General features: G+C 46.8%; 2 protein-coding genes across 2 annotated transcripts; both read left to right on the forward strand.

The window, feature by feature from the left end:
- Positions 1–10,339: 10,339 nt before the first annotated feature.
- APOA4 (apolipoprotein A4) lies at positions 10,340–15,120 on the forward strand. The gene is made up of 4 exons (XM_081171565.1): positions 10,340–10,470; positions 11,070–11,163; positions 12,123–12,249; positions 13,857–15,120. The coding sequence occupies exons 1-4, from the start codon at positions 10,363–10,365 to the stop codon at positions 14,812–14,814; spliced, it is 1,287 nt and encodes a 428-aa protein (XP_081027691.1). The 5' UTR covers positions 10,340–10,362; the 3' UTR covers positions 14,815–15,120.
- Positions 15,121–18,962: 3,842 nt separating this feature from the next.
- On the forward strand, positions 18,963–23,569 carry APOA5 (apolipoprotein A5). The gene is made up of 4 exons (XM_081172705.1): positions 18,963–19,142; positions 19,371–19,434; positions 19,892–20,003; positions 22,390–23,569. Exons 2-4 carry the CDS (start codon positions 19,386–19,388, stop codon positions 23,321–23,323), a joined length of 1,095 nt encoding a protein of 364 aa, XP_081028831.1. The 5' UTR covers positions 18,963–19,142; positions 19,371–19,385; the 3' UTR covers positions 23,324–23,569.
- Positions 23,570–26,161: the final 2,592 nt, after the last annotated feature.

Genomic DNA, 26,161 nt, shown 5'->3' on the forward strand with positions numbered 1-26,161 from the left:
TGTGTACTAAAGGTGCTTCTGGGGCCCCTCTGGGATTAAGGAACCTAAGGCTTAAGATTCATTAGTTTCATAGTAGATCTGCCCCTGGTGGGGAGGGAAAAACCCTCTGCACATCCCTAGAGTCACACTTCCTATTTCATCCTGGGAATGATTCTAAGCTCAGACTGGTTTAGATTGATGTAAAAATTGAGGTTTGCCTTTTGCTGCCCAACTCCTCATGCGACCCTGAGTCTCCTAAGTCCATGATCGGTCAGAGAATAATGGATGGAGGCAGGATCCAGCGGAAAGCAAGGCAGATATTTATTTTTTCTTTTGCAACAGAGTTCTCTCCTCTCCTTCCAAGCAGGGAGAGAGACCCTGAACAAAAGTGTGCAGGAAGCTTAAAGACTTTTGACATTGACCAACCCCTTTTAACCAAAGACCACCCCAAAATCATCATACATACATCATAGGAGGCAGTCTATAGCAGAAATCCTGTCTGCCAGGATAACTGATAATGGTCGCTGATTGCATTACCTGGGCAGTCTGGCCATTCTTTTGTGATGGTGAATACTTTAGTTCCTGAATCAGGTCACAGGCTCACCCTGTTCATACACAAATACACCCTCCTGTCAACCTAGCAGTTTGAAAGCACGCCAGTGCAAGTAGATAAATAGGTACCACTGCGGCGGGAAGGTAAACAACATTTCCATGCGCTCTGGTTTCCGACACGGTGTTCCATTGCACCAGAAGCAGTTTAATCATGCTGGTCACATGACTCAGAAACCTGTCTGTGGACAATCGCTGGCTCCCTCAGCCTGAAAGCGAGATGAGTGCTGCAATCCCACAGCCGCCTTTGACTGGACTTAACTGTCCAGGGGTCCTTTACCTTTACGCCCTTAAAACAGGATTTGCAAGTGAAAAGACAATGGGAAGGCTTTCCCCATTTACCTCCCTAAATGCAGAGGAATATTTGAGGTCATTGGGAGAGTCAAAATGGCTTCAGGATTGCTCTCCTGTACTATTTCAAACACATTTAGATATGTGTGTATTTATTGTATATTTATTGTAGATTTGAGACTTTAGAATTCTTATAACAAGATTAAGCCCTGGCTCCCCTGTTGGCAAAAGGTAGGGGTGAGCAGTTCCTCCTTCGGGGAATATGCCTTTTTAAATGCACAAATTGGCCTGGAAGAAGTCAGGTGCTCCAAAGCAGTTTGTGACTGAACAGGCTCCCTTCCTGTCCCCTTTGCTCCACCCAGCAAGTCTCTCCCACTCTTACCTGTTCCCTCTTCTTCCCAGGAGGTGCTGTCTGGCGCCTGCCTGGGCAGCTTCTCATTTATAAACCCCCAGGCTGTAGGGGCTATTGGACCAAAGGTCAGCCAGGAGACCTGAGGGGAGGGGGACCATCTCTTGCTGACTCCCCCCTCCTCCTTTCGCCATGTTTGCTCAGCTGAAGCCTGTGCTGGAGGTGGAGAAATCCCGTCTCTGCTACCAAGGTTCCTGCATTGCTTTGTGGGCAGCCCCTGCCTGGCCCTCTCTGACTTTGGCACTGGTCTTCCTTATGGGCTAGCAGATGGCTCTTCTTCCCAGGGATAGCACTCTAGCCTTACCCATTGCCCATGTATGCCAGGTACTCTTCCCCTTTGTTGAAGAAAGATGCTCCCGTCATCTTTGTTGCGTAAGAGCCAGGAAGAAACTGTGTGCCCAGGTTGGGGCTCTGTGCTGCCAAGTCTGGCACTGGTGAGTTTCCTTTTTTGCTTTTCACCAGTATTCTTCTTGAGGAAGAGTTCGGTGCAGCTCAAAAGCTTGCACATGGCATTGGCTCATCGTTGATCCTGAATAAAATGTATCTCCTGTGCACCACAACCACCACCCTGCTCATTGTTTTGGGGAGCAGGAATTGATGCCTCTCTTGCTCTAGCAATGTTTGTACATATCCTTGCCTATTTGGGGCATGATGGAAGAATGGAGGATGAAATTAATGGAATATGCGGAACTTGATAAGCTAATGGGAAGGATCCGAAACCGGCGGGACCAGAAGTTTACCGAGGACTGGAGTAAATTTACGGATTATTTGAAAAGTATTTGCGATGACCAGATGATGTTTGTAGATTTGCAAGAAGCTCTGTGAGGAATAATATCAGAAATATGGCAAAAATGAAGGAGGAGATGGGATATGTTAAAAATGTAAAGGCAATATTAAGTTAGGAAATGCGTAAGAAGTGAATAAGACGGAGGATTATCAGAGGTGCTGATGGAAGTCCAATAAGAATGTATTTGTGATAATTTGTGTGGTATGTTTTATAATTTTGTATTTTAAAACCAATAAAAATATATATATATAAAATATTTGGGGCACATGCAAAACTCATTCCAAGCTGCCTGCCAACACCGGCAGTGTTTGCAGTTTGGAATACAGTGGTGCCTCGCAAGACGAAAAGAATCCGTTCTGTGATTCTCTTCTTCTAGCGGTTTTTTCGTCTTGCGAAGCAAGCCCATTGACGGATTAGCGCTATTAGCGCTATTAGCGGCTTTTAGCGGCTTATCTGCTGATTGGATCAGCTGATAAGTGGCTTAGCGGCTTAGGAAAAGGGGAGGGAAGGAAAAAAACCCAGAAGGAACTCGCAAGACATTGTCGTCCTGCAAAGCAAGCCCATAGGAAATTCGTTTTGCGAAGCACCTCCAAAACGGAAAACTCTTTCGTCTAGAGTACCACTGTACTGCGTTGTCAACAAGATTGCAGGAGGCAAAAACACCCTGGCTTCAGCTTGCTCTGCAGATGTCCCACAAATCTTTTGTCTTAACATTTGTTTAGAACATAAGAAGAGCCTGTTGCTGGATCAGGCCAATGGCTTGTCTAGTGGAGCATCCTATTCTCACAGGGCCAACTGGATGCCTGTGGGAAACTCACAAAGCAGGATTCGACCAGAAAAGCACTTTCCATTTCTGTGGTTTCCAGCAAGTGGTATTCAGAAGTACTGCTGTCTCCGTCTGTGGAGGTAAAACATAGCCATTGTGGCTTGAAGCAATTGATAACCTCCTCTATGAATTTGTCTAATCCTCTTTTAATGTACAGTGGTACCTCGGGTTAAGTACTTAATTTGTTCCAGAGGTCCGTTCTTAACCTGAAACTGTTCTTAACCTGAAGCACCACTTTAGCTAATGGGGCCTCCTGCTGCCACCGCACCGCCGTTGTGCGATTTCTGTTCTCATCCTGAAGCAAAGTTCTTAACCTGAAGCACTATTTGAGGGTTAGCGCAGTCTGTAACCTGAAGCGTATGTAACCCGAGGTACCACTGTATTTTAATATTCTGTTGGAAGCTGCCCAGAGTGTCTGGGGAAACCCAGCCAGATGGGTGGGGTATAAAAAATTATTATTATTATTATTATTATTATTATTATTATTATTATGCCATCCAAGTTGGTGGCCATCTTTGCCTCCTGTGGCAGAGAGTTCCACAATTCTGCATGAAGCACTTCCTTTTCTCTGCCCTGAATCTTCCAACGTTCAGCTATGTCAGCTGTCCATGAGTTCTAGTGTTGTGAGAGACGGAGAAGAACTTTTCTTCTTCCACTTTCTCTACTTTCTCTTATGTTGCATCTTACTCCCCTTTTTTTCTAAACTAAAGAATCTGAAACGCTGCAACCATTCCTCACTGGGCAGTCGCTCCACCCCCTTGATCATTTTGCGCTCCCCTTTTCCAAACCCTTTCCTAGCCTAAAATATTCTTTTTGAGGTGAGGCAACCAGTACTGCACACAACATCCCAAATGTGGTCACCCATAGATTTGTATAGCTTCATTATATCAGCAATTTTATGTTCAATTTCTTCCTAATGATCCCTAGCATTGAATTTGTCTGTGTGTGTGTGTGTGTGTGTGTGTGTGTGTGTGTGTGTGTGTTTTACAGCTGCCACACACTGGGTCAACCTCTTCATCAAGCCATCTACTATAACCTGCCAAGATCCTGTTCCTGGCCAGTCACCACTAGTGCATATATGTGCATTTGCCCCACGAACATATATGTGAAATTAAGATTTTTTTGCTGCAACATGCATCACTCTACACTTGTTTACATTGAATTGCATTCGCCATTTCACCCGGTTTGGAGAGGTCCTTTAGGAGCTCTTCACAGTCTCTTTTTTCTTTTAACAACCCTGAACAATTTAGCATCATCAGCAAACTTGGCCACCTCACTGCTCACCCTTAACTGTAGATCGTTTGTCAACCAGCTTTGTCAACCGGACTGTGTCAGCCAAATCACCCCTACTTATATACTTCTTGGCACTTTCTAAAAACTCTAATAGATTCATGAGACAGGACTTGTCCTTGCAGAAGCCATGCTGGCTCTGCATCAGTAAGGCTTCTCCTTCTATATGCTTGGTTTTTTTAAAAATTGTTAACATTTTGAAGAAATAAAGTGAAATTGGGTCTTTGGGTCCAATTCCTGCCTGGGGGAACTTGCACTGCACAATGGAGCTCGTGACAGCTTTGCCAGTTTCCTGCTCAAGTCTGGACTGTCTCTTGGCCTGGATCTGAGATACTTGCCCACTGTGTGCCTATTGTAGACAGTGGTGAGCTAAATGGAAGCTTCCTATGTTCCTAAGTGACCTAGCTAAGCAATGAGGTGGTTCTTTCATCTATCTATTTATCTCTGACCCCCTGTTCCTCCCCCATCACCTTCCACCTCCCGGAAGGTAACTGTCTGAACCAGGGAGCCTTCAGAATGGGAAAGAGCTCAAACCCATCCAACAGTTTATTGTCCCTCCTTCATAATGCCTGAAGAGGGTTTCAGTCTCCCAATGCCCCATGCCTTTGGACTTTTGGGGCCATTCCCCACCTCCAGTATTTATCTGCTGATTTTTTTTTGTACCCCGGACTTAACCTATGTCTGCCAGTCCTTCTGTCTCTTGTGACCGCATGGTGCAATTTTGGCTAAGAATAAAAGCGCAGGAAGACTTGAATCAGTATAGATGGTTTTCTTGCAGGTTAAATGGACTCTTGTTGCTGCTTCGGGTGCATTGTCTTTTCCTGGAGCCTGTGGCTTGGCTCACTTGCCAGAGCCACCTCTTTGTCCTGCAGGCAGTTCTTACCTCTTACCTTGTGATTTGCTGTGGTCTGGATTATGGAGGGTGGTGGGTGGTTGCCTGAGCTCAGCAGCAGGGGGCTGAGCTGGCCAGCCTTTTCTCCTTCCAAAAATTCTGTTAGAGGCCTCCATAGTACTCTGCATATGAGGGATGCACTGGAATGAGTGACGGCCATTGGTAAGAATGGGCATCTGGGAAACCTTGAACCATCTTGCATTACTTGGTGGACGTGCCCAAAGATTAAGGCTTTCTGGGAAATAATATATAATGAACTGAAAAAGGTATTTAAATATATCTTCCTGAAGAAACCAGAGGCCTTTCTCTTGGGTATTGCCGGCCATTTGGTGCCAAAGAAGGATAGAACTTTTTTTCTGTATGCAACAACAGCAGCAAGAATACTCATCGCAAAGTACTGGAATACGCAAGATTTACCCACTCTGGAAGAATGGCAGACGAAGGTGATTGACTACATGGAATTGGCAGAAATGACTGGCAGAATCCGAGACCAGGGAGAAGAGTCAGTGGAAGAAGACTGGAAAAAATTTAAAGACTATTTACAGAAATACTGTAAAATTAATGAATGTTAAAAGGACGTTGGATTGAAAATAAGTGGTGTTAGTAATAAGCTTAATAAGCATATGTAAATTTGGATGGATAATGACGGAAATTATATCTTTATCATAGTTTAAGATGTTGAATAAGGTTAAATGACAGAGGGTAAGAATTTGCTGAACTGAATATTTGAATTGGAATACGGAAAGGGAGGTGTGAGGAGGTCAAGAAACTAGTGAATAAGATATAATATCTGGAGGTATAATTTTTCTTTTTTCCTCTTTTTCGGGGTGGGTTGGCGTTTGTTATGACTTCTTTCTTTTTTTTGGTAACTGTTTTTTTGTTTAATATCTGTTCTGCTTTGTATTTTTTCTTATTCCTGAATTTTTTTGAGCTATGTATTTTATGTTTAAATCTTGTTTAAAATTTGTTTATGAAATTTAATAAATATATCTATAAAAAAAGAACCATCTTGCATTACACAACGGAACGGCCTTAAGGAATGAATGAACTCATCTTTGGACCTCCTGCCTGTTGCCATCCCTGGTTGAGCTCTGCCCCTCCAATCTGCCTCACCTTGGACTGTGACCTCAAGATAACACATTGCAGACAGGCCAGAGAGCAGTGCCATAAAGTGGTTTCTTCTAAACCAAGAGAGATGCCTGGAAGCCCGAAACCCTTATCCTGCCAGTTGCGGGTTGGCTGTTTTTGTTTGGTGGAGAGGGAGAGGCACTCTGCACACGCTCAGAGGCACAGTCCAGTCTCATATTGCTGAGCTCTGCATTCTGTCTCCAACAGAGATGGTGCTCTGACTCCCTTGGCGAGGGGGAGTGAAGAGAGCTTGGCATCTGTCAGCAAGAAGCTGAACTGACTGATGTGTGATGTGCAAGGCCGAGACTTTGCCCACTGCCTTTGCTAAGCCTGGAAATGGCCAAGGGTTACACAGCAGAAATGCAATGCAAGGGAGTTTGGCCCCTGCCTTGCCTCACAAGCAGACGCTCAAGAAGGAGTCCAAACCCAAGGGGGTTGCTGAGATGGAAGGGGACAGGCTCCAGGACCTCTCAAGCTCTCGGGGTGTCAAATGTGGGGTGACAATGGCTACATCCAGACCATTCATTAAAAGCACCATGATACCACTTTAAAAAGCCATGGCTTCCCCCAAAGAATTATGGGGGATGTAGTTTGTTGAGGGTACTGAGAGTTGTAAAGAGACCTGTTTCTCTCCCAGAACTACAATTCCCAGAGTTCCCTGGGAAGGGAGACTGGCTGCTAAACCACTCTGGGAATGGTAGTCATGGGAAGGAAAAAGGGGTCCTCTCACAGCTCTCAGCACCCTTCACAAACTACAGCTCCCATAATGCTTTGGGAGAAGCTACATTTAAAGTGATATCATCCTGTTTTAAATATGTGGTGACCAACTCCCTTGAGAGTGTGATTTCCTGGTTAATGTGAGCCCAGGCAGGCAGCCTTCTGTTTTTGTACAGCTCTGGCTGATGAGCGAGCAGCATTTTTGCTTCCTGCTGCGACTTATGCATCAACAACAAAAAAAAGGAGAATGAAATACCAGAGATTTGGAGAGACATCAAAGTAACTACTGCCATACACATGTATTTGTAAATGTGTGTGTGTAGAATGGGGAAGAATTTGGTTCAGTCCATGTTTAAAGGTGAACTACCTAATTTGTGCCGTCCCAAACAATCAGCAAACCGCAACTTAACCTTCCTTTGAAATTCACACTCCTTTGAATTTTGCAGCGTGGTTCTCCTGCCAAGTAACGGATACAAAAATGAATACTGGAAGGAAGTGTACCTAGCAGACAAAGGTGCATTGCATCAGGGGAAAATTCTTACAAAAACATGTCTAATTTAGGGGGAATTCATGCTATCATAGAAGTGTGTGTGTGTGTGTGTGTGTGTGTGTGTGTGTGTGTGAGAGAGAGAGAGAGAGAGAGAGAGAGAGAGAGAGAGAGAAACTGACAAGTTGTTGTTGCTTCTTTCTCCCAGAAGTCCTTGATGCTATCAGTTTGTACCCAGAAAACATAGCCAACCTTCCCTGTCACCTGTTACATTCCATGTTAAGACTCTTACAAACTCCACATCTTTGGGCTTTTCATCATCCCAGGTTTTTCATCTCCATGCCCCTCCCCTCCTTCATTTTGTTTACTCTCCAGAAAACCAACCACCAAAGTGGGAAAGCAGCACTCAAGTGAGGGCTGAGGGTGAGTGGGAAAGAGGGGAAACTCCAGGTGCTTCCAATAACAAACAAGAGCAAATAAACTGTTTGGATTAGCAGTTCTTATCAAGCACACAAGACATTATGTCCCCAAGAAACTTTGTTTAACATCCAGCGGGGGTCCAGGGTGGGGGGAGTTGGCCATTTTCTTACTCTGGGGATAAACAATTTTGTTGTTAAACAGAGAATGGCAGCATGTGACAGGGCCTCTTTGGCAGTGGCTTCCAAACCTGGGAATTCTCTGCCCAAGATGTACACCTTGCTCCAACATTAGGATTTTTAAGAAAACAAAGTTATATATTTCCCCTTGGGTTTTTGGGATGGGGGGGTACAAAAAGTGAATTTCCTTGGAAGCTAAACAGAGCTTTTTCTCCACCTCTGAAAATTACTAAACAGAAGGCGAGCTGGCCTACCCAGTCCTTGGGTAGCTTTGGGTTCAAGTGTGCCTCCTCTTACATGCCCTGCTCCTAAACCAATATGTGCAAGAAATGGTTATGGAAGGGGTGAGATAGATAGATGATAGATAGATAGATAGATAGTTAGATAGATAGATAGATAGATAGATGATAGATAGATATAGATTATTTATTTATTTATTTATTGTTTATTCAAAATTATAACAAGACATAGTATCAAAAAACATATCATCCTTGTTCCCCACCCCCATTTTTCCTCCCTCCCCCCTCCCACACAAACCCCACCCCACGACTTCCCTCAGTTCCAGTCTTTGGTTTCTCTAAGAATACTGTTTTCTGCATGTTAGAAAGTTGTATAGATCTTCAAACTATCCAGCTGATCATTATCAATAAAAGGTTTGTGAATGTTTATTCAAAACCTGCCAAGGAGTCCAGTTCACTTTGTTGTGTCTTCAGATACTTTGTAAAGGGTTCCCATTCATCCTTAAAGTCACAGTTATCCTTGTCCCGTAGCTTATATGTCAATTTTGCCAGTTCTGCATAATCCGTCAATTTTTGTTGCTATGATTCTTTAGTTGGGGTTTCTTCAGTCTTCCAGTATTTATTCATTTATTGAATTCATATACTGCCCTATACCCGGAGGTCTTAGGGCAGTTCACAGAACAAAATCAAAATATAAAACCACAATATATATACAGTGGTACCTTGGGTTAAGAACTTAATTCGTTCTGGAGGACCGTTCTTAACCTGAAACTGTTCTTAACCTGAGGTACCACTTTAGCTAATGGGGCCTCCCGCTGCCACCAAGTGATTTCTGTTCTCATCCTGAAGCAAAGTTCTTAACGTGAGGTACTATTTCTGGGTTAGTGGAGTCTGTAACCTGAAGCGTCTGTAATCTGAGATACCACTGTACATATAATCAAGAAAAAAAAAAGTCAATAACACTCCCCCCCCCAAAAGAACCACATTTTAAAAGGGCATAGGATGTCAATCAAATCAACAAATTAAACGTACTCTATTTATGCCCAGAGACTATGTTTTCTTGCTGTTGCCTCAGAGCTGTTCCCTGTAATTGTAAACCAGTTCTGGATCTGTGGCAAGAGTGGATATTCTGCCAATTCATCATAGCGAGCGCTTGAAGAAATCCAGTGTTGCTCAAGTCCACCTTCCAATGCCAGGTTAATCTAGAGCAACTGCTGCAAAGCTGGCTCCAGCTGAATAAATCACTTGGAGCTACAGTGGTACCTCGGTACCTTAATTCGTTCCGGAGGTCTGTATTTAACCTGAAACTGTTCTTAACCTGCAGCACCACTTTAGCTAATGGGGCCTCCTGCTGCCGCTGGGCTGCCGCTGCACGATTTCTGTTTTTCCCCTGAAGCAAAGTTCTTAACCTGAGGTAATATTTCTGGGTTAGCGGAGTCTGTAACCTGAAGCGTATGTAACCTGAGGTACCACTGTATATCTCAACCTTTAAATGCTATAGGGATCTAGACAGGGCAGAATGTCCATCCCTGAATCATGCCGGAGCCATGCTTGGTAAGGGGTGTAGTTAGAGACTAAAACACTTCAGTCCCTCTCTTCCTTTAAAAATGAAACTCAGAGGGTTGGAGGTGGGAGAGCAGGTGGATGGGGCTGTTTGCTAGTCAGGCGCAGACCAGATGATGCTTTGAGGGAAGCCAGACACGGGATGGGGAAGCTGCCCACTCAGCTACCCATCATTTTACCCCAATAACACCCCACTCTCCTGGGCCTTCAAGCCACATTCTGTTGGAGTATGCCCACGCCTGGTTTTCAGTCATGCCACACCCCAAAATCCATCGACCCTTTGTCTTTCCTATGTAGTTGCGCTCCATTCCTCCTGACCTCTTTGGTGCGCGCAATTGCAGCTAAGAGTCCTCATGAATTCTTTTGTGCGAGCGTGCACTCCCGCGCCCCCCCCCAAAAGCGTTGTTTTGCCTTTCTGTCAGAGGTTGGCGTGGCTGTTTCTGCTAAGAGCTCTGCTTGCCCAGCAGATAAGACAGGGGTGGGGGCTCCCTTGCTGCCATCCAGCCCTCGTCCACGTTTGCACTCCTGCTAAAGTCCAAAAGCTCGAGGATGTGTCAGCAGCCTGCGTGGAAGCAGGAAGAAGCTGCTCGGAGGGCTATAAATTTGGATGGGCAAAGCAGGCTGAGCCACCTTGAGGAGACAGCGCAAGGAGAAGAGGTGAGCTGAGCTGAGCTGCCTGCAGGGTCCATGCTTGAGCACTGCTCTTCCATTGACCTGGAGGGTGCTGATGCTGGGCTGGGAGCCCTGTTTGGTTCAGGATGATGGAGCAGGGGAGGCTTTGTGCTGCTTTGCTTACTGGGAACTTGAAGGGGGGGGAGACACTGCCTTTGTGATCTCCTTATTCCTATCCTAGTTAGAAGGGGGAACTTCTGGCCAATTTTAATCTGGTGGTTCTCCCCTCTCCTCTCTCTCTCTCCCCCCCCCCCAGCTCACATTCAGGGCAGAAAAGCTTCAGCTGCCTAATTCTGCCTTTGCCGACCAAATGTTCTTGGACTACATCTCCCATCAGTCAATGCAACCCTGGCAAGGTCTAATGGGAGTTGTAGTCCAGCAACATCTGGAGGGCCCCAGCTTGGTGGTCTAAGTGATGTAGAAAATATGTCTAAGAGCCATGAGAGATGGGGATGCGGAAGGGGGACAGGGCTGAGACAGGAATTTGGAAGGGATGCTGGAACAAGGCTGAGAGTCAGATCAGGGGGCTGTGTTTATGGGAATGCCGCTGATTTAGTTTTGACCCTTCTTCTTCTTCTTGGCAGATCTGTTCCTTAAACGGCGGTGTCTGCAACCCCCAGCCGCAAAAGATGACTCTGAAGGCAGCAGCCTTGATCCTCAGCCTTTTGGCTATCACAGGTAACCCAGAAGGGCTCTGCTGATCTTGTTATCTGCACTCACTTTGGTCCTATTTCCAACTGTTGAATTCTAAATATTGTTCGGTCTTTGTAAATTCTCACTGACCCATTTCTTGTTGCGCTGGCTGGCCAAGGCATAGCTGGAGAAATGCTATATAGCTCAGATCTCGGAATGTACCGAGCGATGGTTGTCTTGCAGCTCAGGTTTAGCAAATCAGTGTGATTAACCTAAAATCTTGTGAGTCGGGCACAGCAGAATGATTCTTTACTAAAGCACTTTGCCCAGTTGTTACAATTATTATTATTATTCCCTGCCCATCTGGCTGGGTTGCCCCAGCCATTCCGAGTGACTTCCAACACATAAAAACATAACAAAACGTCCAACATTAAAAACTTCCCGATACAGGGTTGCCTACAGATGTCTTCTAAAAATTGTGTAGTTCTTTATCTCCTTGGCATTTGATGGGAAGGCGTTCCAAAGGGAGGGCACCACTGCTGAGAAAGCCCTCTGCCTGGCAATAACATTGTTTGAGAAGCCTCAATGAACTGGCCAGGAGAAAAGCAAACCGAGAGACTGGATTTCAGAGTGGGAGGCAGATCAGGCTGAAACAGGGTGTCTGCTTGAAACGGAAAAGAGTACTGGCAAATCTGGGCACCGTAGAAAGAAGCATGTGGCTAGCCTTTCCGTGCTGGGCTGGCTGCATTCATTAAACTTGGCAGCCTTGCTGAGAGGCCTCATCTGTTTGAAGAAGTCTTGGTCCTACCCAGACTTGATGGATATGTGCATGCATTCTTAAAGGGAAGGGTCTGTGTGGTTCTCCCAGTATTCCCAGAAATTAGGGGAGTTCACCTGTGGCTTTGCAGACACGTGGGGCATTGGCAAGTGGCAGAGGAGTTGGGATGGGAGGCTGTGAGCCGGGTCACACACAGCACCAACCTGCTCCCTCCTCATCCTTGCAGGGGCCCAGGCCGAGATCAATGCCGACCAGGTGGCTGACGTGATCTGGAAGTACTTCACCGATATGGGCAACAATGCCAAGGAGACGGTGGAACAAGTCCAGCAGTCAGAGATCAGCAAGCGGCTCAAGTGAGTAGCTGTTTCCTCTGGGGCCGGTGGAGGTGGGGAGTGCTCATGATGGCGACTGGGCTTAGGGACACACATACACACCCCTTGCCCGCTCACTCCCTTGTCCCTTTTCTGAGATTCTCCCTGTGCCTTTGAAGGCAAGGCAGTTGGTAAGGAGGGAAGGCTCTTTTTCATGGGGTGCCCTGCTTGTGAGATAACTCCTCCCCATTCATCTGTCACTTTAAAAAAAATAATATTATTTTATTGATTTTCTGAATTATTACAAATTAAAACAAATTATTTTAATTTAATACTCAAAAACAACACCAACCAGGTTTCCTGCTCCCGTTGCAAACACGTGTCCATCTCTTCCTGTTGTTGCCACTTCATTTTTTCTTAAAATCTTCACTAGATCATCTGTCACTTTTAAGCTTCAGGTGTCACGGGAAGGCTTTCAAAATTCACTCAGAGACATTTTAGATAGATTATAAGGTATTTGCTGTGAAATAGTTTGATACTGCTGTTTTATCATGTGAGGATTTTATTTTGCTTCTGCAAACACACACACCTGCTTTTTAAAGATCTTCTTGTTTTAATGCCCCTTACTACTATTTGGAAACTTGTTTTTAATTTAAAAAGTGATTTTTTTAAAAATTAAAAACTAGGTGACTTTTGAGGTCCCTTCAGAGCCTGTGCAATACCTAAATCAGCAAACACACCAAGAATGAGCAGAATATAAGGCAGGGTTGGGGGTCGTGTTTCTGTGGTTATTTTGCTGGGGGTGGCATTCTCCAGGAGATGATAATCTGCTGGATTGGGTGCTGCATGCAGGCCTTTTACTACACGTGGCTTGCCCTTGTTGTAGGGCAGGGGTGGGGAGTCTCTGTCAGCCCAAGGGCCACTTTCCGTTCTTGACAACCTTCTGAGGGTGGGGGTCTCACAGCGGCAGTGGGCATTACAGGATGCCCACCACTCTCTATCCTCTGTTCAGGAAACAAGAGGTATTGTCAGGGTTCAGACTTTCTAGCCAGGCAAAATCATTAGCACAGGACCAGTGAAGGATGCAGCCTGGGGAGAGACCTGTGCAGTGTTAGAAACTGAGATACAAAACATGTCTGCTGTGTGAGTCACTGTCTCATGCAGCACCAAAAGACATGGCTCTTTGGGTGCTGCGCTGCCCCACAGATCAGCTGATTGGTGCAGCATCGCAGCCACGCCAGCCAGCCACTTCCTCTCAAAACGTGCCCAGCTAATTTTGAACACTGGCTCTTGAGGGCCAGGTGTATAGGCCTGGGGGGCCATGCATTGACCTTCCAGGCCTAAGGCGCCTCACCTTTGGTGTAGGGTGCAAGCCGTGAACTGCTGTCCTCCCAGAACTGGCTTAGAAGGGACAGGATCAGCCTGGGAACAAACCTCGGGGTTGGGACACAAGCGCAGGGGGGTATCCTGGTGGGAAAGGGCCACGGCTCCTGCGCTGCGTGCTGCAGCAGTGGAGTAGGATGGGCACCTGTGGCCACCGGGCGCCCGAGGGAAATCCACGGCAGCAGGAACGCTGAAACTCCCAAGCGTTTTGGGAGCCAAGGAGTGCTTGTCTGTCTGCTCACCTCTCTCCTCCTGCTCCTCCACAGCACCCTCTTCCAGGACAACTTCCAGGCCCTCAACACCTATGCCGGGGAACTGCAGAACAAGCTGGTCCCCTTTGCCACAGACATGCACCTTCGGCTGGCAGAAGATTCCGAGAAGCTGAAGCAGCAAATCCAGAAAGAGCTGCAGCAGCTCCGAGCCCAGTTGGCCCCTCACGCTGATGACGTCCATTCAGCAATCAGCAGGAATATTCAGGAGCTGCAGGCCAAGCTGGCCCCTTATGCAGAGGAGCTGAAGACCCAGGTGAACCAGAATGCTGGAGAGCTGCGCAGGAAGCTGGAGCACCTGGCCCAGGAGGTGCAGGCCAAGCTGCAGGAGAACATGGGAAGCCTCCAGACCTCTCTGTCTCCCTACGCCGATGAGCTGCAGCAGCAGGTCAACCAGACGGTGGAGGACATCAAAGGGAGCCTGACGCCCTATGCTGATGAGCTGAAGGCCAAGGTGGACCAAACCATGGCTGAGCTGCGGAACAGCCTGTCTCCCTACACCCAGGACGTCCAAGAGCAGCTGAACCGCCAACTGGAGGGAATGTCTTTCCAGATGAAGAAGAGCATTGAGGATCTGCGGGCCCAGCTCTTGGAGAGGACCGAGGATCTGCGGCTCAAGCTGAGCCCTCTCGCCCAGCAGCTGAGGGAGAAGCTGCAGGGGGACGCGGCCGACCTGCGTGAATCTCTGACACCCTACATGGAAGGCTTGAACAAAAAGATGGACCAGCAAATCGAGGAGTTCCGCCAGGTGGTGGGGCCCTATGGAGAGAACTTCAACAGGCTCCTGGTGCAGAAGGTGGAGGAGATGAAGAAGAAGCTGAAGCCTTATGCTGGTGAGACGGAGGATCACTTGAGCTTCCTGGAGAAAGATGTGAGGGACAGGTTCAATTCCTTCTTCGACAGCCTTAAGCAGATGGCCAATGAAAAGGCCCCTCTCCCTGCTTTGGAGGAATAGTAGAAGGCACCCTATATTTCTGACACCACAGCCCCAGCGTGTCTTCTGCTTGAAGCCACCACCGAAACACCACCGAAAACAAGACTCCTGGCAAGATTCAGGATGCTGCCACCCAGAATAAGTGGGTGAGGAACTGGCTGTGACCCACTGGAGCCCCCAATGCCCCTGAATGTTTGGGGCAGTGCTGGCGGCCACATTTCTATTACCCTCTCTGTCCATTGCTGCTAACAATCTCCATGCACTGTTGTGTGCCCAGACACACACTCTCTCTGCTGAAATAAACGAACACCTCAGCAATACCTGCAAGTTGCTCTTTTGTCTCTTAATGCCCAGTCCACCTTGAAAGGGAAGGGGTGGGTGAGATGGAGGGATCTGATCCCAAATGAAAGTGTTTTTGAAGGGGAAAATGGGAATGCCCTTGGCTGAATGGTGGGGATGGAGCTGAGCATCCCCTCACCCAGGGAGACTTTTATTGCAAAAATGGCAAAAAGGATAAATTCACAGGTGTGTGTTTTTGGAGGGGGAAAATCTGTTACACAAGTAGACTGCAAACTGATTGCTACCTGCCCCTCTGGGAATGCCTCCCCACTGCAGCACCACTGATTGAGTGTGATGCCAAGGAATGTTCACAAGCATTCAGTTGTTAGAGGGAAAGGTATCAGCCACCAAAGCAATGTCTGACACAGTGCGGGTTCTTTCAGCTGAAATGAAATTTCACATTGGGTGGGAGAAAAAGCTTACATGGGACCTAGAGAGGGAGAGTCTATGTGCTTTCAGCAGAAACTGGGGTGGGGATGGTGCTCCCACCAGCAATGGTGGGAGGGTGGGGAACTGGGGACCAGGAACTGGGTCCAGATGGCATCTATCCAAGAGTTTTTAGAGAAATGGGTGGATGGATGGGCAAAAGTATTAAAATGTCCCATGCTACAAGCAACATCTTTCAAGTAGCTCCTCTTGCTGCGATGTGCATTTGAACAGCAGGTTTAAGACTCCTCTCTGTTTTCAAATAAGAATTTTGGCTCGCTAGTAGAAAAGGCAAAATTATCACTAGGTTTGCGTGTCCTCAGTTAACGACTCCATTTTAGCAAAGATTATCTGAGCTGACTTGACTTGACAGGAGATGAGAGCAAAGCTTTGATCTAGCAGCAAGGAAACCTTTGAGGAACCTTGCAAGGCACATAGCTTTGATCTAGCAAGATTGGAGTTTGCTAATTACAGACCATGGGAAGGACAAAGTGGGGAGATGAAGTTTCAAAGCGCGAGGAGCTTTGGGGTGCTTCAGCCTTTAGTGTGACCTCTTGCAAGTTGATGACATCCAGATGTTTGGGACTGCAGTTCCTATCAACACTCCCTCACCTCCAAGCCAACATGGAGTCTAAAATTAGGGAGGGCACCAAGTTGTGGAAGGTTGCTTTAGTGAAAGGAGCTGGACCATGCAGAGCACTATAGATTCATATAATTTGACAGTTGCCAGTAACACCAAGGGTCATCTAGTCCAACCCCATAAAATGCAGGAATCTCAACTAAAACATCCCTGACAGATGATCATTCAACTTCTGCTTGAAAACCTTCAATGAATGAGAGCCGATCACCTTCTGAGGTAGTTTGTTCCACGGCCAAACGGCTCTTACCATCACAAAGTTATTCCTAATGTTTAGTTTGCAATCTTCTTTCTTGTAAGTTGAATCTATTGGTTGAAACCACTTTTGGAAAGGTCAGAGGTCATCTTCGGGGAAGGAAATGTATCTCCCCTCCAGCACCCCTTTCTGCCCAGGAAGACATGGGCTAGAGATTGCTGGTGGGGGTGAGTTGCATATGGAGAGGCCTCTTCTTTGAGGAGAATTGGGGGCTGGCTGGGCTGCCCTTTGATACCAGCTTGGGAGCAATGACTGCTTGGAACTTCCCCTGGCCACAAGCTGGCCTTGGCTAGCTCTGTGCACTCTGACCTCTTCTGAATATTCGCACAGAGGGTTTTGCTGGGAATAACTCTGTGGTCATTGAGAGGCTTGGCCAGAGATGTGTTCTGAATGGCTGAAGATTGGGGGGGGTGCACCCCAAACTCCCTACAGACATGGAAGAGGTGGGGGAGGGTTGCTGTCATTGGATTGTTTTCTCTCAAAGCAGTTATTTCTCCCCACATGCCTGTCAATTTACAAATTTGGTGCCAGGGCAACTCATGTGAACATTGAATTAGGGCTCACCCTCATCTCCCATTTGTCCCACTCCTCTTCTTGGGAAAACCTGTTCTTTAGTTTTCAGTGGGAACAAACAGCAATCCTGTGCTTTTTGACTGAGTGCTTAAAGAGGGCTTTACCTTGGGGACAAAGGGCACTGGCGCCATCTCAGCAGGGCCATGGGTGCCCAAGTACCCACAAAATTTTCAGTGATGGAGCCAGGGCCCCTCAATATTCTATAGCCAGGCGGTCTCCGTTGCGCCCATCCGCTGCAGTAGTGGGCTTCGACAGAGCCTGTCACAGCAGCGGATGGGCCCGATAGAGCCCATTGCAGTTACAGCAGGCCCCACTGGGCCTTTCAGAGGGCGCACCGGGGCTCCTCCCAGTGTGTGATGTCATATGCGGCATGCGTGATGTCACGCATGCATGCTGGGCGCCCACGATCTTGGGCGGAACCTGGCGGCCTGCAAGAGGGAGTATGGATAAGCCCTTCCTTTCCCTTGCTTGAGCCTTTTTTGGTGCTGCTACTTTAGCCCAGCCATTGGTACAAGATGGAAATCCGGTTCTGAGGCTGCTTTCCATGCCTGCATGAACACACTACAGGTTTAAACTGGCTTAAGCAATGTTCCCTCTTCCTGGAGAACCCTGGGGGGAACTGCAGGGGATCTATAGCAATGTTCTCAGGGAAGAAGCCATGGCAGTCCAAAAATGGCATAAAACTGTAGTGTAGAAAAGTCATTTACTCAAAGTAAAGTTGAGAGAGAATGGCCTGAAAGATGCATTTTTGGGGTGGCCAGTGGAGAGAGGGTATCAGCTTTTGTCCTCAGCATCACCTTAACCTGCAGCAACTCTGCCCATCCTGCTCAGGGTACCGTATTTTTCCGTGTATAACACGCCCCCATGTGTAAGATGACCCCCATTTGGGGGACTCCAAATTAAGAAAATGCCCAGAATTGTTAAGCTTTTTTGGGGGGGGGTTGCCCAGGGCTGTTGAGCTTTTGGGGGGGATTGCCAAAAATTGCTCACCTACCGGACAATCACACGTGCTGCCAAAGATGCCAATTATCTGCCCGCTAGCTGCCAGCAGCCACAAATCACCCGCCCAATTCCTGCAGTGGCAGCCAATCAACAGCTGGCCTTGCCATAGCCACCAATCACTTGCCCAGTCGCCACTGACAATCTCCTGCTCGCGGCTGCAAACAATCGCCCACCCCCCTTCAGGACTATCCGTGTATAAGACAACCCCTAATTTTTAACTTTATTTTATAATAAAAAGCACTGTCTTATACACAGATAACTAGGGTAATTATTATTTAATTTATACCCTGCTTTATGTTTTGTAAGAAATCTCTTGTCAGTTTACATGCATCTCTTGCTAGAGGCCATGCTCACCCCCTTCACAATGCTGGGACCCTCCCTTGGAAAGAGTTGAGCTTGCTCCTTCAAAGCCATTTCCTGCCCAGTTGGACTGCAAACCACTGAGCCTCATTGGTGGGATAGTTTTACATGAAATGAAGAAACAAAAGATTTGAACGAGGCAGTGCAACACAAACAAAAAACGCCGCTCCAGCTTCACCTTCCTGCATCTCAACGCTCCCCTGGCCAGGGTGGAATTGCCTGGGATGCAGTTAGCCCCCACCCCCCACAGGGTTCACTCTCTCTGTTTTCCTTTCCTTGAACTCTCACCCAGTTTGGACTAATTGTCCCATGATGCTTTCCCCTGTACTTGGGCCAGGAGTTGCAGAAGACTGAATAACTGGGATGGGGAGGCAAAGGCCACAGGAGATTCCTGCTTGCGCCCCAAGTATAGAGAGCTGGGTCGATCAAAAGAGACCCCCCTTATCTCAGAAACCACCACCTCCCCCGATCAAAGTAAGCCCTCTGTCCTCTGCTCACGACAGATGCAGACGTCATCTCTTTGTCAATGTCTTTCAACCTTTGTGTTGTGTTTACACGGAACGAGGGCCAGGCTGGTTGGCTCTGCAGCCGTGTGCAAGGCAGTGAATGCTGCCTGGCATATATAAAAGGTGCGGCAGCAGGGCATCTACAAGAGCCAACCCCGAGGAGACCAGTGCCCAGCATACAGGTAGGAGGACACAGGGGGAACAATCCCACCATCTGGGAGCAGCTGAGCAAAATACCTGAAGGAATAAGGTAAGGCAAAAGTGGTTACAATCTGGCACGTGAACTTTGGGTTCTAAGCAGACAAAGCACACCTTTCTGTTCAACCAATTCCTGTTTTTAAATTGAAATGAGGGATAATCATGCCGATGGACTTACAGCCTGGAAGGAGCATCATCCATACTCAGCCAAGTCTGACAGCGGAGATCCTTGCTTGCTGCGGCTGCACAGCTAACATGTCCCTTTAATGCCTTGTTGCAGAATCCTCGCTTCATCATGTGCATCAAAGCTGCCCTCCTAGCAGTGCTGCTGGCCACCTTTTCAGGTTAGGCTCCTAATAATAATAATAATAATAATAATAATAATAATAATAATAATACAGGTGTATTTAGAGAGTGGGGAGGTTCTGGGTTGTGTTAGGGACAGCTTGGTGACCTCTGAGCATGTGTTTGTGGGCTACAGCCTTAACACAGTGCTTACAATGCTCTGCTTCTAGTCACAAGTCCCAATCAGAGCTGCTAGCGGGGTGACAAATAGATTCAGCTTCTGGACACCTGGGCACACAGGGTGGTTTTTCCCCCTGGAGACCCCTCTAGCAGCGACATTAAAGAGCAGGAATGACCCTGAGCTGCAGAGGTGACCTCCCTGGTTGCCTGCACTGTTGTGCAACATTCTCAGTATGAGAATCCACCAATGTGAGAGAACTCTGTTGGTTGTAAGTGGGTTGGCTTTTCCATAGACTGTCTACTTTTTGTCCTTTCCTCTTTGCCTCATCTGCACAGCTTCTCCAGCCAGTCTTCAGCGGAGCCATGTCTGGGACTACTTCAGCCAACTGACTCAAGACAAGGGCAGCACGGAGCAAGCCCAGCAGCTGAAAGGAGGACAAAGGGTCAAGTGAGTCTGATTCGCTCTAAGCTTATCAGTACGATTGTGTGCTTTTTCATTTCAGACATTTATCGTCCACCTTTTCCTCTAAGGAGGTTCTCCCTTTTCCTATTTTTTTTTATCCTAACAACAACCCTGTGAGGTAGGTTAGGCTGAGAGTGACTGGCCCAGGGTCACCCAGTGAGCTTCATAGCTGAGTGGGGATTTGAACCCTGGTTTCCCAGGTCCTAGAGGCTGACACTTTAACCATTACAACACACTGGCTCTCACAGAACAAAGGACACAACTGGTGGGTTTTCCTATCCACCCCTCCATTCCCTGATTTGTAGGGGAAGGGGTGGGAACCATTATGGGGAGAGATCATCTGATGCACTGGCAGAAGAAAGCAAGTGCAGCCAACAGGATTAGCCCCTGATCAGGCCTAAGGAAACGGTGCTGGGGACATTGATTAAAATGGGGTCCTGCTTGTGGGTTTTCCAATGGGGCCTCTTGCCTGTCACTGTGAGAGCAGGATTCTAGACTAGATTCCATTGGCCTGACCCAGCAGCCAGGATCTTCTAAAGTTTTTATTTTGAAAGATTATATATTGCCTTTCCACAGTAACATCCTTTCAAGTGACAGAAGGAACTGCACATCTGCAGCCCATAGCTAGAAATGGTTCTGGGGTAAGAGGGAGGTGAGAGGGTTCACCAGCCCTTAATATTAACTAGTGAGGGGAAGGAGTCTCCCCTATTGACCACTGGTAGAGGTTTCCACTATTGTTTGGGCTCCCACTGCATCAACATGCAGGGGATGACAATGACGATTGATTGATTAAAGGTAAAGGGACCCCTGACCATTACGTCCAGTCGTGGCTGACTCTGGGGTTGCGGCGTTCATCACGCTTTATTGGCTGAGGGAGCCGGTGTATAACTTCCAGGTCATGTGGCCAGCATGACTAAGCCACTTCTGGCGAAACAGAGCAGTGCATGGAAACGCCGTTTACCTTCCCGCCGGAGCGGTACCTATTTATCTACTTGCACTTTGACGTGCTTTTGAACTGCTAGGTAGGCAGGAGCAGGGACTGAGCAACGGGAGCTCACTCCGTCGCGGGGATTTGAACCACCAACCTTCTGATTGGCAAGTCCTAGGCTCTGTGGTTTAACCCACAGCGCCACCCGTGTCCCAATTGATTGATTAATCGCCTTATAAACCACCATCTCAAGATAATTAAAAACAGCTGAAAACACAAAAACAACAAATACGTTTAAAACAAGACGAAAACCTGCTTGCTAATACATAGCAACCTATTTATTTAATCATTAATTTAACTGCTTGCCTGGATTCTGAGCAGCATAGAAGTAAAGGAGAGTCCACCATCCCTTCATTCCATCCTTTCTCAGTGAAGTTGAAGCTGCCTATCATATAATGGCTAGGAACGATGCAGGAATAGGTAATGGGCACTAGGAGGCCTGGGTGTGGGAAGGTATCTTGCAGCCTCAATACACAGCATCCTTGCTGATGTGGTTGGCCTAGGAGCCAACTCCTAGGGACTGTGGGGGCTTTGGTCCCCACAGTAAAATATTTAAGGGGGCTGGGTCACCACAAAGTTGATGGGCATTCCCATTCAATTATGCAGGGTGGGGCTTACCTGGACCCCTCAAATATTTTATTCAAGTTGGCACCCTTGGTATGTGGCCTGGTGGAACTGCAAAGGAGGACATATTTGGAACAGAGACGGCTAGACAGTGACTTGGCGAGAGGGGATTGAAATGCAGTGTGGGTGGGTGGGTGGGTGGGGTTATTGTTTTTATTATGTATTTTGTCTTTTAATCCTGTATTTTTATGCTTTGATCTGCCCTCGGATCTGTGGGTGAAGGGTGGTCTACAAATTTAATAAATAAATGAAATGAAATAACCAGTGTTGTGTGGAACATATGGTATACAGTGGTACCTTGGTTCTCGGACGTCTCCATTGATGAACATTTCGGAACTCAAATGCCAAAAACCCAGAAGTAAATGCTTCCATTTTCAAACGTCGAATGGCTTCCACTGTTTGTTTCTCAATTTCCTCAATGAAATTTGCAGACCACCTTTTTAGAACATTTTGGAACTTGAAAGGTCTTCTGGAACAGATTACTTTCGAGAACCAAGGTACCACCGTACTTGCATTCCTGTTTGTCTGTTTAATGAGATACAATAATTGGGATTGGTACGATCCTAATACAGTGGTACCTTGGGTTAAGAACCTAATTTGTTCTGGAGGTCAACGTGAGGTACTATTTCTGGGTTAGTGGAGTCTGTAACCTGAAGCGTCTGTAACCCGAGGTACCACCGTAATGGGCTCTCAGACTCAAGACTTTGTTTTCGGGTCTGTGTCCCCTCTGCAAATGTGTGCATTCTCTCTTTTGTTCAGAAACATGAAGGAAAGTCTCCAAGATGGAGCCAACTACGTGGGACACGTCCTTGAGAAGTTGACCCCAGTACACAGGGGATTCCAACCCCAGTTCTACCAAGATGCTGATGGACTTCGACAGATCATCCAGAGGGAGGTCGAAAGCCTCCGGAGGAAACTTTCCCCTTACATGGATGAGGTGCACCAAAAAATCAGCCAGAACTTAGAAGGTCTCCGTCTCCGCCTGACTCCCCTCACAGAGCAGCTGATGGAACAGGTCTCGCTATGCGCAAAAGAATTGCACCAGCATTTCAGGCCCAACCTAAACGCAGGGGCTCCGTTGGTGGAAACTCCAGGTGCGGTCCAGAAGTTTACAGCCTCTTATGCTGAAAAGGCAGCTACCTTTATTGACCAGGTGAAGGAGATTTTCTTCCCATATGCTGACAGGTTGGCAACTGAGATCCACCGTACCATGGAAGAACTCCACAAAAGCACACCACCTCACACTGCGGTTATGGGCCAGCGACTCAGTCAGTATCTACAAGAATTCTCCGGCAAGCTCACCCACAATGTGAAGGTTCTCCATCTCCAAATTGAAAGGAACCTAGAGCAACTCAAGGTGCAGCTGAGCCTTCACCCCAACACCTGGGTTGCACATCCTTCCCACAGGAGCCAAGAAAACCACCAGCTGTCTGTGGACCTGGAAAATATGGCTCAGGAGGTTCAGGAGAGAATTGAGGAGTTCAGGAGAGATACAATCCTTCAGATAGACAACTTCACAAGGACCACGGACAGGGAGATGGAAGAAATGAAGTCCAAGCTGTCTCCCACATCCTCATACTTGGAAGAGTTCCAGGAAAACTCCACACCACTGGAAGACTTGCATGTCAGGCTAGACTCCCTGTGGAAGGATATTTTCCAGAGTCTCAATGAGCCGAGCAGCAGCTTATACTGAAGTTTTGTGCCCAGGCAAATTAGGCAGTGGAGCCCTCTTTGAAATAACCTACTTTTGGGGTGGGGGAGATCAAACCCTTCTGAGCAGTAGTGGTTTCCCTAGACTGCCACATCAGACTTTAATGGTTGGGACCTATTTTGGGCACGTCGCTCCTCCTGTGGCTCTTTTATTCTCCTTTTCAAAATTATAGGACCTTAGAATTATTGGATACAGCTAAGCTCAATACATCATCTCTTGCGGCAAACAGTATTTTCTCCCCTCTCCTTTTCTCTATTATTTGGTAGGGGATAAACATTTACCGGTAAATAGGAGGCTACAGCCCTGAGAGCAGCGGTGTAGAACCTTCACCTTGCAGGCAAAATCACACACATCCCAATTAGGTCCATGGCGTTTTTGGGTCCAAACTATGTCCACCTGTCCATCACCTGACAACTTATGATGCCAGCAGCAGTTCTGCCTTTCCAGACGCTGGTTGCAGTTCAGTACTTTTTTTCACCTTGGTACCTTGCGGTGACAAAAAAAAAAAAAGCACAATTGTGCCAAATTGCAACTTGAAAAGGAATCATTGGATGTCAGGGGGCTGAGGGTGGGGCTTACTTGTCAAAGGTAGCACACAGGTGAGTGAGTTTTGAATCCGGCCAGTGGGTCAGATCATCCAGTTTCTCACCCATGCAGCTGAGTTTGCTGAAGGTTATGCTAGGACAGGGTGGTCCAAAGTGTGGACCTCGGCAACATTTGACACCCAGCCTTCCCAAAGCCAGGTAAGGAAGGTGCTGGGCTTTGGGAAGGAGATGTGAGGGCTCTGACAGGGTGTTACAGTCCTCCTGCCTCCTTCCCAAAATCTAGCGAATGCTTCCCCAGCTTTGGGAAGGTGAGAGGGCTCTAGGACCCTGCCAGAGCCCTTGTGATGCCTTCCCAAAGTCCCAAAGTGCATCTCTTAGCCGGCTTTGGGAAGGCAGCATGGGGTGGGGGCAAGGGGGGGGATATAAAATTTTGGCCTTCCTCTTTCCTGTGTGGCAAGACAGTGTGCGTCCCATGGGTTCTGTTTCAAAGTACACATGTGCTCCACTTGGTACGAAAAATTGGACCTCCCTCTGTTAGAATGATTAAGACCTGGCTCCCATCTTAATTTTACTCATGTTTTAAAAGTGTTAAGAGGCTGCTTCTGATTTGGAGTACCTCCTTGGATCTCCTCTTAGCGGAACATTTTATCCCCCCCCCACCCCCCACATGTTGATGATTAAATATCCTGCCACTGTTTTCTATTTGATGTATTGTACTTTTATTAGAGTACAATAGAGTGAGATGAGCGCACAACCCTAGAGTCTGGCAAGACTGGCCCGAACGGGCAGGGGTACCTTTACCTTTACTTTTATTGTAGGTATACATATACTGTAGTAATGCTGTAAATATATATTTTGTAGTAATATGCATTCATGTTGTTCACCTCTTGGGGGGCCTCTGGCTGAAAAAAAAGTGGCACAGTATATAAATAAACTGCACCCTACCATCCCATGTTTTATTCATGAGAGGCCAGACTCTCGTGTTCACTGTGCCTCCTCAGTGCAAATTTTACTCACTTCTGCATTCACTCTAAATGCACCTAAATGCACTCTAAATGGGTAGAGAAATTGCCACATCAAGAGAAGCACTGAAAACTGAAACCTCCAAAGGTTTATGTTCATCATGTGAGCACATGGTGGTGACTTTTCCTAAACATTTTTGCCCTGTTTAAAACACGTTTCAACCAGCTCCCGTGACACCCAACTTTTAGCTACTGTGCTCAGTAGGAGACAGAAAGACTGAAAGATAATAATGAATGAAACTACTCCCATTTGCTACTTCTGGTGCTCCATTTATGTAAATACATAATTTCTCCTGCACTGTTTCTTCTCTTAGATGTTAGCACAACCACTATGCCTATGGAACAGGTAATACAGAAATGGCTGTGGAATCCTCAGCTCCAGTTTGCACATCCAATTTATGACGGTGGTCTAATGCAAAAATTCAGTGGCCAGGTTGCTTACTTAAACATATAATGCCAATCTTGGCCCAAGTGCACTGGCTCCAATCAGTTTCTGGCCAATTTGAAGTGCTGGTTTTGACATATAAAACCTTAAATGGCTCAGGACCGCAATACATCCAGGACTGCCTCTCCTCATATGCACACTGTATCCATCATCTGAAGCCCTTCTTCATGTGTCCCCACCATGAGAGGTCTAGAGAGCAGCAACACGGGAATGGGCCTTTTCTGTGGTGGCTCCCTACTTGTGGAATGTTCTCTCCATGGAGGCTTGCCTGGTGCCTTCATTAAATAATAATAATAATAATAATAATAATAATAATAATAATAATAATAATAATAATTTTATTTGTATCCCACTCTCCCCAGCTGGGATTAGAGTGGCTAACATCATAAAAACAACACAATATGCATAAAACAGCCATCAATTAATTAAAATACATCTTAAAATTAATTCAAATTAAAATCTGGGCAGGTGGCAATTATCAGGTTTGGAATTGAGAGTGGTTAATACTTGCCAGGACCAACTGTTTCCACTGATCATACAAGGACCTGGAAGCAGGTTGGGGGTCTCCTTCAGGCTTGTTTTATACAAAGGAAAGTAAGTCAAACTGCATCTTGCCCAAAGGCCAGGCAAAAACATTCCTTTTCTCCGGGGCCTTTGGCTAATTAAACAATCTGGCCTTTTAAACAGCGTAGGGGGAGTGTTATTGTTTCTTGTATTTTTGTAATATGTATTTTTGTGATCCTTGGATGAAAGGTGGTATAGAAATTTAATTTTTTAAAAAATGAAAACATGGACTAAAATTGCAGAA

The sequence above is a fragment of the Podarcis bocagei genome, assembly GCF_964188305.1.
Source record: "Podarcis bocagei genome assembly, chromosome: 15".
NCBI lineage: Eukaryota > Metazoa > Chordata > Lepidosauria > Squamata > Lacertidae > Podarcis > Podarcis bocagei.